General features: G+C 38.6%; 1 protein-coding gene across 2 annotated transcripts in view; it reads left to right on the top strand.

Annotated features, from left to right (window-relative positions):
- The window catches only part of atf6 (activating transcription factor 6), a 327,368-nt gene extending 312,354 nt beyond the window's left edge, over positions 1-15,014 (top strand). For both annotated transcript variants that reach the window (XM_060830102.1, XM_060830103.1), the window contains one exon: positions 12,720-15,014. In XM_060830102.1, coding sequence (XP_060686085.1) covers positions 12,720-12,946 — 227 coding nt within the window. In that variant the 3' untranslated portion in view covers positions 12,947-15,014. The remainder of the gene's footprint in view (positions 1-12,719) is intronic.
- The last annotated feature ends 228 nt before the right edge of the window (positions 15,015-15,242 follow it).

Here is a 15,242-nt window from a genome sequence, read left to right as displayed (position 1 = left end):
GCGTGTTTGATAGGAGATAACATTCTGGCTCTACTTAGGGAGGATGTTCCTAGAAATACATCCAGTGAAATTTTTTGGGTGGAACTGAGAAATAAGAAAAGGATGATCACCTTATTGGGATTGTCCTATAAGAATATCCCCCCACTCCACCTGCCCATAGTCAGCAGGAAATTGAGAAACAAATTTGTATGGAGATCTCAGTTATCTGAAAGAATAATAGGGCGGTAATGCTAGAGGATCTCAACTTTCCAAATATAGACTGGGACTGCCATAGTGTTAGGGTTTAGATGGAGAGGAATTTAAGTGTGTAAAAGAAACTTTATTGATTCCGTATGTGGATGTACCTAGTAGAAAAGGTACAAAACTTGACCCACTTGTGGGAAATAAGGCAGGGCAATTGGGGGACTACACTGGGGCCAGTGACGATGATTATATTAATTTTAAAATAGTGATGGAAAAGAATAGACTGAATCTAAAAATTGAAGTTCTAAATTGTAGGAAGGTCAATTTTGATGGTATTAGGCAAGAACTTTCAAAAGTTAATTAGGTGACGATATTTGCTGGTAAAGGGTCGGCTGGAAAATGGGAAGCCTTCAAAAATGAGAGAACAAGAGTCCAGAGGCAGTATGTTCCTGTTAGGGTGAAAGGCAAAGCTGATAGATGTAGGGAAAGCTGGATGACTAAAGAAATTGATGTTTTGGTCAAGCAAAAGAACAAATCGCATGTCATGAATAGACAGCAGAGATCGAGTGAATCCTCAGAGGCATATAAAGGCAATAGGAGTATACCTAAGAGGGAAATCAGGAGGGCAAAAAGGGGACATGAGATAGCTTTGACAAATAGGGTTAAGGAAAATCCAAAAGGATTTTATAAATACGTTAAGAATAGAAGGGTAACTCAGGAGAAAATAGAGCCCCTCAAAGATCAGCAAGGCAGCCTATGTGTGGAACCACAAGAGATGAGGGAAGATACAAAGTGCGTATTTTGCATTAGTGTTTACTGTGGAGAAGGACATGGAAGATATAGAATATGGGGAAATAATTAGTGACATCTTGAAAATGTCCATGTTACAGAGGAGGTGGTGCTGGATGTCTTAAAACTTATAAAGATCGGTAATCTCCAGAACCTGATCAGGAGTAACCTAGAACTCTGTGGAAAGCTAGGGAAGTGATTGCTGGGGCACTTACTGAGATATTTGCATCATCAGTAGTCACAGATGAGGCACCAGAAGACTAGAGATTGGCTAACATGGTGTGCCACTATTTAAGAAACGTAGTAAGGAAAAACCTGAGAACTATAGACCGGTGAGCCTGACACCATTGATGGGCAAATTGTTGACAGGAATCTTAAGGGACAGGATTTACCTGTATTTGGAAATGCAAGGACTGATTAAGGATCGTTAACATGACTTTGTGCGTGGGAAATCATGTCTCATTAACTTGATTGAGTTTTTTGAAGAAATGTAGAAGAATATTGATGAGCAGTGGATGTGATCAATATGGACTTCAGTAAGGCGTTCGACAAGGTTCCCCATGGGAGACCAGTTAACAAGGTTAGATCTCATGGAATGCAGGGAGAACTAACCATTTGGATGCAGAACTGGCTCGAAGGTAGAAGACAGAAGTGGTGGTGAACGGTTGCTTTTCAGACTGGAGGCCTGTGACCAGTGGTGTGCCACAATGGTCAGTGCAGGGTCCACTGCTTTTCATCATTTATGTAAATGATTTGGATGTGAACATAGGAGGACGTCTACTTAAAAGATGAAACCAAAATTGGAGGTAAAATGGACAGCGAAGAAGGTTACCTAAGACTACAAGGAGATCTTGATCAGATGGGCCAATGGGCTGAGGAGTGGCAGATGGAATTTAACTTAGATAATGTGAGGTACTACATTTTGAAAAGACAAATCAGGGCAGGAATTAGACACTTAATGGTAAGGTCCTGGGGAGTGATTCTAAACAAAGTCACTTTGGAGTGCAGGTTCACGGTTTCTTGAATGTCGCGCCACAGGATAGTGAAGAAGGTGTTTGGTATGCCTTCCTTTATTAGTCAGAGCATTGAGTATAGGAGTTGCAGGTCATGTTGCAGCTGTACAGGACATTGGTTAGACCACTTTTGGAATATTGTGTTCAATTCTTGTCTCCCTTCTTTCTGAGGAATGTTGTGAAACTTGAAACGGTTCAGAAAAGATTTGCAAGAATGTTGCCAGGGTTGGAGAGTTTGAGCTATATATAGGGAAAGGATGAGTAGACTAAGGCTGTTTTCATTGGAACATACGAAGGCTGAGGGGTGACCTTTATAGATGTTTATAAAATCATGAGGTGCATGGATAGGGTAAATAGAAAAGTTTTTTTTTCCCTGGGTTGGTGCAGTCCAGAACTAGGGGGCATAGTTTTAGGGTGAAAGGGGAAAGATTTAAGAGGGAGCTAAAGGGAAATGTTTTCACACAAAGGGTGCTGCATGTATGGAATGTGCTGCCAGAGGAAGTGGTGCTAGTACAATTACAACATTTAAAGGGGATCTGGGTGGGTACATGAATAGGAGGGGTTTAAGAGGGACATGGGCAAAGTGCTGGCAAATGGGACTAAATCAGTTTCAGATATCTGGTTGATATGGGCGAGTTGGACCAAAGGGTCAGTTTCCTTGCTGTACATCTCTATGACTCTAAGTGTTGTTGGGGCTGCACTTATCCTGGTAAGTGGAGGGTATTCTATCAAACTCCTGATCTGTAGATATATTTAGCCTCTGGGAAGTCAGGAAATGAGTCACTGCAGAATTCCCAGCCTCTGGCCTGCTCCTGCTTTCAAAAAAACAAGAGATCTGCATTTGCTTCTCTTTTAATGAAACTTGCAATTAAATCTGAAATGAAAAAGCCACAATTTTGGGAAGGAGCCTTCAAGTCTACACTGTCATTTTAACATTCTGTTTTCTCCTAGCTGCTTAATTATGTTAAATTGTAGCAACAGTTGAGTGCAAATTTTAGTCAAGGCGTTTTGAGCATTAAGGAGGTGATCAGATGACCATTGATATTCAGCTGACAGTTACTTGATTTATTCTGCAAATGAAAATTATTTTGTATGTAACTGACAAAGCTCCTTGGGCATTGTGAGTTCTTTGAAGGTCAAGTCCTGTTCTTTGCATTGCAGTCCAGTACATAATCTGAAAGAGTAAAAGGCTGCAGGTAAGCAAAAATTGAGATCCAGAAGCGTCTGGGACCTAATGTTATGAAAATTATTTTTTTATTTTCCTGTAGACGCTGGAAAATTGATGTTTCATTTGAGATGAACAGCGATTAAGAGAAGCTGTATCATCACTTAAAGACAGATACAAACCACATGAGCTCTGTTTTCAGAGTAATTTGTGATATTAGTGTCTTAATGGTTAGCATTATAACTTACTGAATATCCAATTGCTGCAACAGCATGCAGGAAACTCCTTTGTACTAATTATCCAGTCTCAAAAATGCAATGCATAGTTCATTAACCTAGTTTAATAGTTCAAGCACTTCTTATCACTTATAAACTATGCCATTTTAGTTATTGGGATTTGGTCAGTATCATGTATTTTGCATGATAAGTTGATAGTTTACTCAGTTTCATTATTAAGTTCAGCTATTATTGGTAAACCTTAAACAGTCTTTTTTGGACTGACTTGAATATAAAAAAACTACTGATTAAGTCAATGCAGAAAAACCAGAAAAATCAGCTGGGCTGAATTAAACAGTTCCATTAATGAAAAAGTCAAAAAAAAGTTAGTTTGTTGGTTCTGAGAGTGCGAGGGAGGCCTACTGATAACTGAGTGGGTATGAATTCTGCAGCCACACCCCCTGTGCTGTCCCACCCCCACCCACCATCCATCCTTTCACTGTGTACCACAGCCCACTGACTCCCTGGAGAAAAGGGATGTCCTCATCAGTCTTCTGTGTCTCGACTTTGGTTGCACATTCACATTGAGGGTGCCATTCAGCCACCCATTGGCTGACAATGTAGTGTATTGGCATCAGTATAGCAAGATTAAAATAAGGACAAATTGTTAAAAGAGCAAAACTAATGTTCAAGTTAACAAATAAAAGCAATAACAGGCAACCGTACATAATCTTTGTAAAGCAATGAAATTATCATCTGAAAGTTGATCATATATATATTTAAGACATGATTATTTCCAATTCTGAATATAACATGTACACTGTCCAGTGTACCAAGCTACCTTAAATTGTCTTTGAATGTAGTATCCAGTTATCTTTCTCTTTTTGGGGGGTGGGGGGGTTCTCCTTACCAGCAATTTGAGCTCTTTTTCTCACTTGTTTTGAATACAAGGAAGCTTGCAGAAATTCAGCGAATGGCTTCACTGTGATTTTAGTTTCTATGTGGATGGGGAAATGTTGTCTCCGTTCCCTGTCTAAGATCAGGGAACTTAATGTGCGCACTCTGCCACACAACAGTACCTAGCAGACAAGCAACACTTTAGAGTGTTTATTCTGACTTGTATGCATCTCAGTGAACACTAGTACTCATGTTCATCATCAAATGTATGACTCATTTCAGCAGAGTTCAGCAAATTTGCATGAGTAGCTCAGCAGATAGGAATTTCTACATAGACTGCTTAACCACAGATAATATGAGCCATAGGAAGCATAGGAATACAAGAGTTTTAGAGTTGGTGGTAATTTGCCGTTCACTAATCTAAGAATATTTGAATATTTATCAAAGCACCATATTTAAAATATGAACAAAAATAATCTATCTTTTATGATGAAACCCATTTTTGTTGGTGGCATAGAAAATAACACCAAGTATATAGTGGAAGAGCAGAAGAAAAAATAAATTGGAAGGAGTTCAGAAAGGTAGTTCCAGTTAGCTTTTAGCTTACTTGAAGTGAGTCCAGTTGAAGATAAATTTCTTGTGTCCATTTCTCTACAGTGGTCATTGTACATTCAAAACAGTTCACTGGTTGTTAAGTGCTTTGGGAGATGCTGAAAAGTGAAAGAAATTTGAGTTCTTCCTTGCTTGTTGTTGTTCCTTTTTGCCTTTGTGCTTTTCTTGCATCCACCATCCAGCAATAGCACCACTGCTGAAGTGGCCATTTATCCGTGATTGTAGCTAAACCTACAGCTTGGTGAGATTAAATGTTTAAATTAAATTATACAAAACTCCAAGCACCTCCTGATGGTAATAGGTAATTCCGCAATGATTTTGTCGAGCTTTTTTTTAAAATAACTATTACGGAAATGCCATTTTGCGACTGGACATTTGCCGGTTTGATGGCAGATTAAATAAGTGTATCCTTGTCTCATAATAATTGCACTATTAAAGTTTCTTTTTGGGATGACTAGAGGTTCTGAAAAATGCTTTGTGAATGCAAGTTGTTTTAATAATGCACACTACTGATACCCTTGTTCATTTTCTATTGTGTTGAAACTTGAGTCAAAAAGTGGTCCAAGTGCCACATACCCAAACACTGACCAATCGTGATTAGAAACTCGAAGTAGGATAAATAATTGATGATATTATCCATCCAAATCTCAAAAGGATATCAACATCAGTGGGCAGCACGGTGGCACAGTGGTTAGCACTGCTGCCTCACAGCGCCTGTAGTCCCGGGTTCAATTCCCGACTCAGGCGACTGACTGTGTGGAGTTTGCACGTTCTCCCCGTGTCTGCGTGGGTTTCCTCCGGGTGCTCCGGTTTCCTCCCACAGTCACAAAGATGTGCGGGTCAGGTGAATTGGTCAAGTTAAATTGCCCGTAGTGTTAGGTAAGGGGTAAATGTAGGGGTATGGGTGGGTTGCGCTTCGGCGGGTCGGTGTGGGCTTGTTGGGCCGAAGGGCCTGTTTCCACACTGTAAGTCTAATCTAATCTAATCACTTTGTATCTCATTTCCTCAGTTAATTTCATCATTAAACTTGATCTAATTGAAGGAGAGTTTTCTCCATGTAAAACCTTCATAAGCATTCTGAACTGTTTCCAGCTGGAAGCAGCAAAATTATATGGTCTTGGGATGTTTCACAAACCACGGATCTCTCTGGCTTGATTGTGAGTCCCGAATAACACACTGAAGTCTACAAGAGTTTAACCCACCAAGAAAATGAATTTGTAATCAAAACTGATAGATGTTACATAATTGTTATAGTGCCAAATGACGACAACAATTTAAAACTGTTTAAAATACATTAGGATTGATTTGCTACATTTTATGAACTCAGTTTATTCAACAAGCAAAGATTAAACATGGCTATAAAAAAAAGACTCAAAAATTTGTCTAAGTAGCAGCTAATTAACCATTTCAGAAAACTAGTATGTTGAGTTGCCTGCCAGTTTCTTTCTCGCAAAGCGATTGCATTCTGTTATTTTTCACGTACTAGAGCAGCGAATTGCTGTCTGTGCACTGAATATTGCTCTGTCGAATCATGATTTAACAGCATGTTCAGAATACAACAGAAATTGATGCTTCCTCTAGGTGTGTTTCTTAAGCTAATCTTGAGTACTTGTTTCAAATTCTCTAGAGTTACCCAGCACATCCTGAAAACTAGGATAGATTTGCACTGTAACACCATTAAATTGTGATCCGTTTAATTAGATGCTCGGGAAAGAACAACCATTTAAGGTGAAAGGCCTTTATAAGTTTCTGAACTAGGTTTTTTTGGGAGTAAAAGCATACACTTAGCATCCTGCTCCAGATACAATCCCTCATATTTATATGCTTTGAGTTTTTTCACAAGTAATTACTTTGCCACATATGTCTCCTAAAAATATTGACTCTAAGGACTGAGTTTCCCAGATTCTAGGTATATATAATACAAACTGAATGAATACAGCATCTATTAACAATATGTGCCTTGACAGGAGTAACAATAAAATAAAACTTCCTGTAATTTGTCAAAAGGAGTTTCTCTCCATGCAATAACCTCAATTCCATTATCTGTTAACTGTCACTAAGCTATAATCTCAACGTCTGGATTGTCCTTTATACATTTTTTAAAACTTTATAACTCAGTGTGTCATGGCAAAATTATGACTTGAGGAATACATTCCAAAGCCCGAGATGCAACATTTCCTTATGAAGATGTCATGTCCTGTTGTCTATCTCTTATCTGTGATTTCCTTTGTGTATCAAGGCTATCTGATAATCCTCAACTCCACTTTCCTGCCTTTTCCCCAAAACACTTGATTCCCCTACTGATTAAAATCTGTTTAGCTTCACCTTGAATATTCTCAACAATCGGGGTGGAACAGTAGCTCAGTGATAAGCGCTGAGTTGTGTGTAAATCAACCGGCTAATTGAATTAGAATTTATACATAGAAGATGACATAATGTATTTAATCTAGAAATGAGCTGCAGGCTATTGCAAATAGATTTCACACTTCAGTATTACTGGCATTGTTGTCAAACAGCTGTACAAACCTAAGGTAAATAAATCTCAGATACATCTAATGATTTTTCAGGAAATGAAGCAGTTTCAAAACCTCTCAAAATCTAGATGAGAGAGACGAATGTTAATCCTTTCTTGAAGAAAAATAGCAATAGTAATTCAGGAATTTGCAGACTTGTGAGTTTGACGTACATTAAAGGTGTTAATCCCTTATTAAACCTACAATTGTAGAACGTTTAAAAATAGAGCTAAAAATCACAAAAGCTGACCAGTATAGGTTTCAAACATGAGGTTTCACCAAGCTAATTTACCAGCTTTCTTTGAAAGTGTGATAAAAAGAGATTGATGGGGTGCACTTGGATTTCATTAAGATGTTTGGTATATTTCATCAGGAAAAGCTGGTACGAGAAATCAAGAAAGCAAAGATTGGTTGAAATATTTTATGTCAAACAATCAATTGATTGACAAATAGCACTAGAGTTAGTTGTGTAAGAATTGGCTTAAACTTCGGAAAACATTGTCAGTGAGATCCTTAAGTCTGTTTAGGATCTTATGATCCCTGTCATCAATTCTCATTCAACTTCACATGGGGTCATAATTTTTTGCTGTGCCAGTATGGGCTTGAAACTCCCTGTTCTGTCACGGACTGCTCAACAACCGCTCCTGTAGTAGCCGATGACCCTCCTCCAGAGTTCATGCTTCCTTGAACTGTGAAATCTGTACCCCAGCAGTTATTCACTAGCATATCTGTAGCCTTTCACCAGCAGCAAGTTTCACCAAGCTAAAACTTTGCTTGTGCTTTTCTCTGAGCTTCCATCATGCTCAGCTGCATCAAACAGACACTGCTTGAAAGGATTCTCAGCCCACAATGTCAGCTGTACTGACCTATTAGAGATGTTTGGCTTCTTATGAAATAGCACAAATTACAGGTGGAGTAGAAGTTGAGGATAAGCAGAAGGCATGTGTTTCCAGGAGGGAGGGGAAGGGATGAGGGGAGAACTGTAGAAAATGTGGCAGACATGATCGAAGACCTATCATCATAGTTAGTGTGAATCCTCAGTTGAGGAGAAAAGACGACATCTTAGAAGTGCTCTGCTGGAAAGCTGCATCATTAGAAAACATGAGACTAAGGAACTGGAGGAATGGAATCACTACATGGTACATTGCAACTGGAACTGTCATCAAGGTAGATGTGGGAATCAGTGGGCTTGTACTAGCCTTGACACACAAAATTCAAGGAAGGGAAAAGTCAGAGATGAACCATGTGGAGACTAACAATGCTTGCACATTTTTAAAAATTCATTCATAGGGTGCAGACTTTGCTGACTGGGCCAGCATGTATTACCCATCCCTAACTATCCAGAGAGTCATTAAAAGTCTGCCCCATTGCTATAGGTCTGGAGTTATGTGTAGATCCGACCAGGTGAGGATGGCAGTTTAATTCCCAACAGGACCTTAATAAACCAGTTGTTTTCCTGACAATCAACAGTTTTGGGAGAAAGTGAGGACTGCAGATGTTGGAGATCAGAGCTGAAAATGTGTTGCTGGAAAAGTGCAGCAGGTCAGTCAGCATCCAAGGAGCAGGAGAATCGACATTTCGGGCATGAGCCCTTCTTCAGTTTTGACCAGCTTTTATGGTTGGATTTGAATCCATGTCTCCAGAGTGTTACCCAGGTCTCTGGGTTAACAGTCCAGTGATAATACCACTTGGCTGATGCCTCTCCCAATTAAAAACTAACTAATTTGCTACTTTGTTTTGCTGCAATGCAAGATATTCACATCACAATGTAGTGCATTTCATGACTGAAATCTACATGAGAGGAAACGGTCAGAAACATTCTCAACTCAAAATTGTTGCTATTTGTAAATTGCCTTCATATGTTGGCTGCTTTGAATTTCTGTCAGCTAAATGTATAATCCAAATTAATTCTTCTTTTTGGCGGGCAATGTGTTTTTTTTAAATGTATAATAGTTTTTTCAGCTGCAAATTTCTATGATCACATTGTGGTCCAGCAGGAGTACAGTTCACAGTTTAGGTATAGTGTTTTTCTGTTCACATTTGTCACAAGAGCTGTAAATTAAGTTCCCTTTAAAGCAGGAAATGTGTCTAGAATGAACAGATGGGTACCAGACTCTGAAAATGCTTTCTGGAAAGCACATTTTATTTTAAAACTAAATATAATTAGATGTGGGCTAGCGCTGTTTTAAAGCAATGTCAGTGTCAAAGTTTGAGGAGATACAAATTTAATCCCCCAGTTTAATCCATTTATGATCATTGTGCCAATTATTATGTGTTCTTGCAATGGAAGACAATTTCAAAGGGGAAAGTCTGTTACCCCCCTTGGAGCAGCCAAACAGTAGAAGTATTCAGAGAAATCAAAGATAAAGTTAATAGCTCCAGATGCAGTGACTGGAGTTCATTCAGTTTCCTTGAACAACACCTTCCTAGCCCACAATCTCTTCCATCAAGAAGGACAAGGGCTGCAGATGCATGTGAGCGCCAACACCTGCAAGTCACACACAATCCTGGCCGATCTTGCTGTTCCTTCAATGTTGCTGGGTCAGAATCCCAAAATGGCGTCCCTAATAGCACAGTGGGTGTCCTTCCAACCATTGACTGCAGCATTTCAAGAAAGTTGCTGGCCTAACCAGTGACACCATGTCATCCCATGACCAAACACAAAAACATTAGACCTGTATTGGTAGTCAGCCAATATCATTGTATTAGATTATTCGGCTACTTAATTGATTGTGTGTGTATTAATTGACATATTTCAATACATTACAACATTGACCACAGCACAGAAGTACTTAATTAGCTCATGCTTGAAAATGTCAGAAGTTTTGTGATTAAGATAATGTAACAACCAGAGGTTTGGATTTGAATTACTAACATGTAACAGAGATCTTTCAGCCCATCTTAGCTTATCCATGTAGCAAGACTCAATAAATCTCTCTTCCTCCTCAACCAAAATCAATGCTGCATTTAATCAAGTGTTCTGAAGATGAGTAATCGGAATCAAAATGTTAAATCTGTTTTCTTTTCACAGATTCTACCTGACCTACTGAATTTCTCCAGCAATTTCTCTTTTTGTTTACTGCCTTAAATTGTGTTTTTTAAAGGATGCTTGGATTATTCCTTTTGGAAACCTAATCTAAGTTTAGATCAAATTTTAATGTGAAGAATGTCACAGTGTTGAATGACATTCTAATAATTGCAATGACACTCCACTCCCCCGATCTCTCTCTCTGTCTGTCTCACTCACTCACTCTCACACTCTCTCTCCCTCTCTCACACAAAACTCTGGAATGAGTGCTATCTGATCGAGAGACTAAAGTTTGTTTTTTAAACTCCACTCAGCTTGTCTTGCACCAAAATACCAAATATCTCTCAGTCACAAATTTGACTTTCTTACTTGTGTCTTCCAGTATGAACACTATGAGGAATTGTAAATCAAAATATTTAATACCTTTCCCCAGTTCCATTCTGGCTAACATTGTTTTAACATTCTCACTTCTTCACTTGGACCTCTTTACAAAAATACTTCAGCTTTTGCCTCTCTCACTACGCTGTTTAATTTTTAGCGGCTCTTCCGGTCTCCCTTTTGATGTGTTGTCTAACGTTCTTAAAGTCATCACTGTCGCCCTTCCACTTCCCTCTTCAAAATAATAGATACAGATTTGCCTCCTAACAACAATTAATTCTCCTGCTAATCCATTGAAGGCCTCACATTTTTAATATAAACTCGTGCTCGTCCTCCATGTGCATTTGTATTGCACATCCAACACTACAGAATCACAGCAGTATTATGGTGGAGAAGGAGGCCATTTGGCCCATCGTTCCTGCATCAGCTCATTGCTGGGTGCCAACTCCTGCTTTTTCCCTATACTGTTACTTTTATTCAAATAACCATCCAGTGCTCAATTAAAACCTCAACTGAACTTGCCCCAACAACATTTCCAGATGGTGCATACCACACCCTCACTATTCACTGAGTGAATTATTTTATCTGTGCTCTCTTATTCTTATTCCTTTTATAAGTGAGAACAGTTTCTCCCTATTTACTGTATCCAGCATTTTTGTTTTAACGTTCTCCTTTTAATAATGTCGCAATTGTCCTCTATTGTGGTCTTGATGAATACCCTCCTTACTCTACTTAAATTGTACTTTGAACTTGGCCCTTTAGAAGTTATAAACTTGTTCTTCTGATCTTGGTGTATCTGAATACAAGATGATGTTAAACTTTATTGTGCAATCACCATTCCCCAGACATGCTATAACTTTTACTTCTTGTATGTTATTGGAGTCATCTGATATAATTGGATTTTTAACTAAATTAGACAACATTTAAATAGATTGTGACCCCTTTTTTTGAAGAAGACGTAGAAAAAGAATGACTTTAAGCTATAAGTTAAATTGAAAGGTACTTATCTCTATGCAATGACTAAAACAGACACAGACAGGAAATAAACAAGCCTGTTAGCACCTTTAGATTACTTACAGCATGGAAACAGGCCCTTTGGGCCAACAAGTCCACACCGACCCACCGAAGCGCAACCCACCCATACCCCTACATTTACCCCTTACCTAACACTACAGGCAATTTAGCATGGCCAATTCACCTGACCCGCACATTTTTGGACTGTGGGAGGAAACCGGAGCACCCGGAGGAAACCCACGCAGACACGGGAAGAACGTGCAAACTCCATACAGTCTGTCGCCTGAGTCGGGAATTGAACCCAGGTCTCAGGCGCTGTGAGGCAGCAGTGCTAACCACTGTGCCACCGTGCCGCCCACCTATGAAGACAAATACATGCTATGTTTTTAGCATTCGTTAGAACTGCAGATTACCAATACTGCACTAAAGGAGTATTGTCTCTGCCTTGATTGTTTGCAAACAGTTCTTTGTGCATACACAGTTTCTGTTCTGTGTATGTTAGTTTTTGTTTTTGTCTAACTTGCTGAATTTTTGATCTGTATCAGTCATCTTCATAATGTAACTGTTTACTTAGACTGCTTTTGAACCAACATTTATTCCAATGTAGATTCAGGAAGCAGTTAACAGAAAGAAATGGAGTTGAGGAAATAAGCTGTAATTTAGTAAGTTTTAAAATTGGTTTCACAGTGGATACATGGGGAAAAAGAGCATTTTCAGCTTGAAAGTGGAGCAACTCTGAACTCACTGAACTCCGGATTGGCAACAGTGTAGGACAATATAATTTTAATGTTAGGATCCACAGACTGGATAAAGTTAATGCAAGTGATTTGCAATGCTTTAGATTCTAAATGAAAAAACAGTGCATTCCTCTCTCTAAGCTTGCTAATTTGTTGTTCTGTGCTTGTATTTCAGAAAGTTTCATCAATGACCCAAAAGATCACGAGGTAATGATGCAGATTGATTGTGAGGTGATGGCCACCAGAATTATTCACATAAAGTCGTCATCTATACCTTCCTTTCTGCAAGAGCAGCGGGAAAATCACACTAATTCGTACCAGCATCCATCACCTGCACCGACCCATGCAGCACCGCACATCATCACAGAGACCCATGGGACTGGGTTCAAACTTTACCAATAGTGCTTGGTTTAAAGCATATAACATCTTGAATGACTAGATTATTTTTCAAAGGGTCATAGGGTCAACTTAGAATCTACAGTGTCATGTGAGTTAATTTCTGTATAATTTGGAAAACAAAATTAATAGAGAAGATTTTTCTTTTTAATTTGTTAAAACCTTAGCTGATGTTGTACAGCTTAAAAACAAAAACAGAAATTGCTGCAAACGCTCAGCAGGTCTGGCAGAATCTAGAGAGAGAAATCAAATTAGTTTTTCGGGGGGGTCCAGTGAGCCAAGTTCTGAGGAAAGATCACGGGACCCAAACATTAACTCTGATTTCTCTCCACAGATACCACAAGACCCACTGAACTTTTCCAGCAATTCCTGATTTTTTTTTCCTCTGATTTCCAGCATCCGCAGTTCTTTCAGTTTTCAGTCCAGCTTAACTCAGTTTGATCTATGTTAGGTGATTGTGAATATCCACCTAATTTTTTTTACACAAGTCTAAATTAAATTTGGGCAGTTTAAAACAGAAAGTTGCTTCGAACAGATCGTACTTGTGAAATGCTTGAAGGGGAAACTAACTATATCCATTCTGTGAAAGCAATATTACTAAACATTCTTTTAATCTTCTGCAAAATTGTTGTTACCAAAGCCAGCATATCTATACAGTAATTCATCAATGTAGCTTGAAATCAAAATATCAAATGAACTCGGATGCATCTCAAAAAAAAATTCAAAGACCACTAAAGAGCTTGTTTGCTTTTAATTCTACTAATTAATTAGCAGTTAGTAGAACATGAATGTCCAATTTTGAAACCTAATGCTTTTTATTGACCAGAAAAGCAGCTGTCCATGATTTCATTTTGTTGCTTTTATATCATTGATATTTGTCGATTCAGTGGAGGCTAGATCTGTGATTGCAGCACCTAAAAAATATGCTGAATGATCTGAAGAAGGCCATGCACAGCAATGATGTGAATAAATTCTTTAAAAATTACTGTGGAAGATTTCAGGTCCATTCAACACTGGACTTATTTCCTCCTCTTACCTCCTCCAACTCTGGTTAGACTCTCTCAGGAGTATTAACCAAGGCTCCTTAAGAACTCAGGTAACTTGTCCTACTTGTTTTCATTGTTGTTTAACTGCAAGCCAAGTGAGTACAGGCTATTTGTTCCTTTTCACACACCACACAAAAGGCCATTCCTACATGATTTGATGGCTCTCTGCCTGCAGGGCAGAAATCTCGGTTAACTTTTCATTATGAGCCTGGCAATGCTCAGCAATTTTGTCATTTTCCATCATTGTCCAGGCTGGTATGAAGCAACTTCACACTACTGAACAATAATCAGTCCTCAGTCACTTGCAACAGTATCATAGCATATTATAATGTGGTTCATGGGCATTTAAATTTAATTTTGAATTTCCAGTTGCCTTAACTATTCTTGTCAAGACTTAGCAGTTAAGTAGAATATTCTGTACAATCAAATGTAAATTGAAACACTCATATCCAATATTTTGATGAATTCATCAGTTCACTGGAGTTTATTAGTTCCTTTGTGAGTGAATAGCAGGATTGATTAATTGAGGCTCAGTGTTTGCACTTTTGTCTCAAAATGCACATCCCTTCCTCGCCCCATTATCACCAAGAATTCCACTTAGCAAACCATTTGGTCTCATTCCAGTGTCTGCAACTGTCCCTGTCAATAACTTATTATTTGAATGCACTCATTCCAAAGCCAATATGTTTTTTTTGTTTGTTGTTCACACACACTTACTCAAGATTGTTCAAGGTGCAGCCTGAGAAAACTGATTGTGCATGCTAAGTTCAGGGTCTTTTAATTTGTTTCTTACCTACAGCTCAAGAATTGTGAACTTACTTCTAAATAATGTTGCACTTAGCTACATTTTTGATGTTCATGCTTTCCTCCTTGATATCATTTACTTTGAGATTCAGTCTTTCCAGCTAGTTCTGGAGAAGCTGTGAAGTTGCAAATGTTCTTATGCAATATTAAAGTTTATTGTTGGTTTTGTCAAGAAATTCATGTCTGCATTTACAACACCATTAAAATTGATGTTCTGTGGTAAACCTTGTGACACCTTCATGATCTGTTGTTGAACTTAAGTTTTCTTTTGCTTTCGCAAGCGCAATGCAAAAGGACTCTATCCTTTGGATCATGATCAAATGACACCAAAGTGAGTCTAATGTCTCTTATACACAGAGCATGTTTTCTGATTGAATTTCAAGAAGACTGAAATTTGTCTGCAGCAGGAGTAAAAGCTTTCAGAAGATCTTATGGTATTGGCCTTTGTTTCG

Source organism: Hemiscyllium ocellatum, chromosome 9 (genome assembly GCF_020745735.1).
Source record: "Hemiscyllium ocellatum isolate sHemOce1 chromosome 9, sHemOce1.pat.X.cur, whole genome shotgun sequence".
Taxonomy (NCBI): Eukaryota; Metazoa; Chordata; class Chondrichthyes; order Orectolobiformes; family Hemiscylliidae; genus Hemiscyllium; species Hemiscyllium ocellatum.
This window is presented reverse-complemented; position numbering and strand designations above follow the sequence as displayed.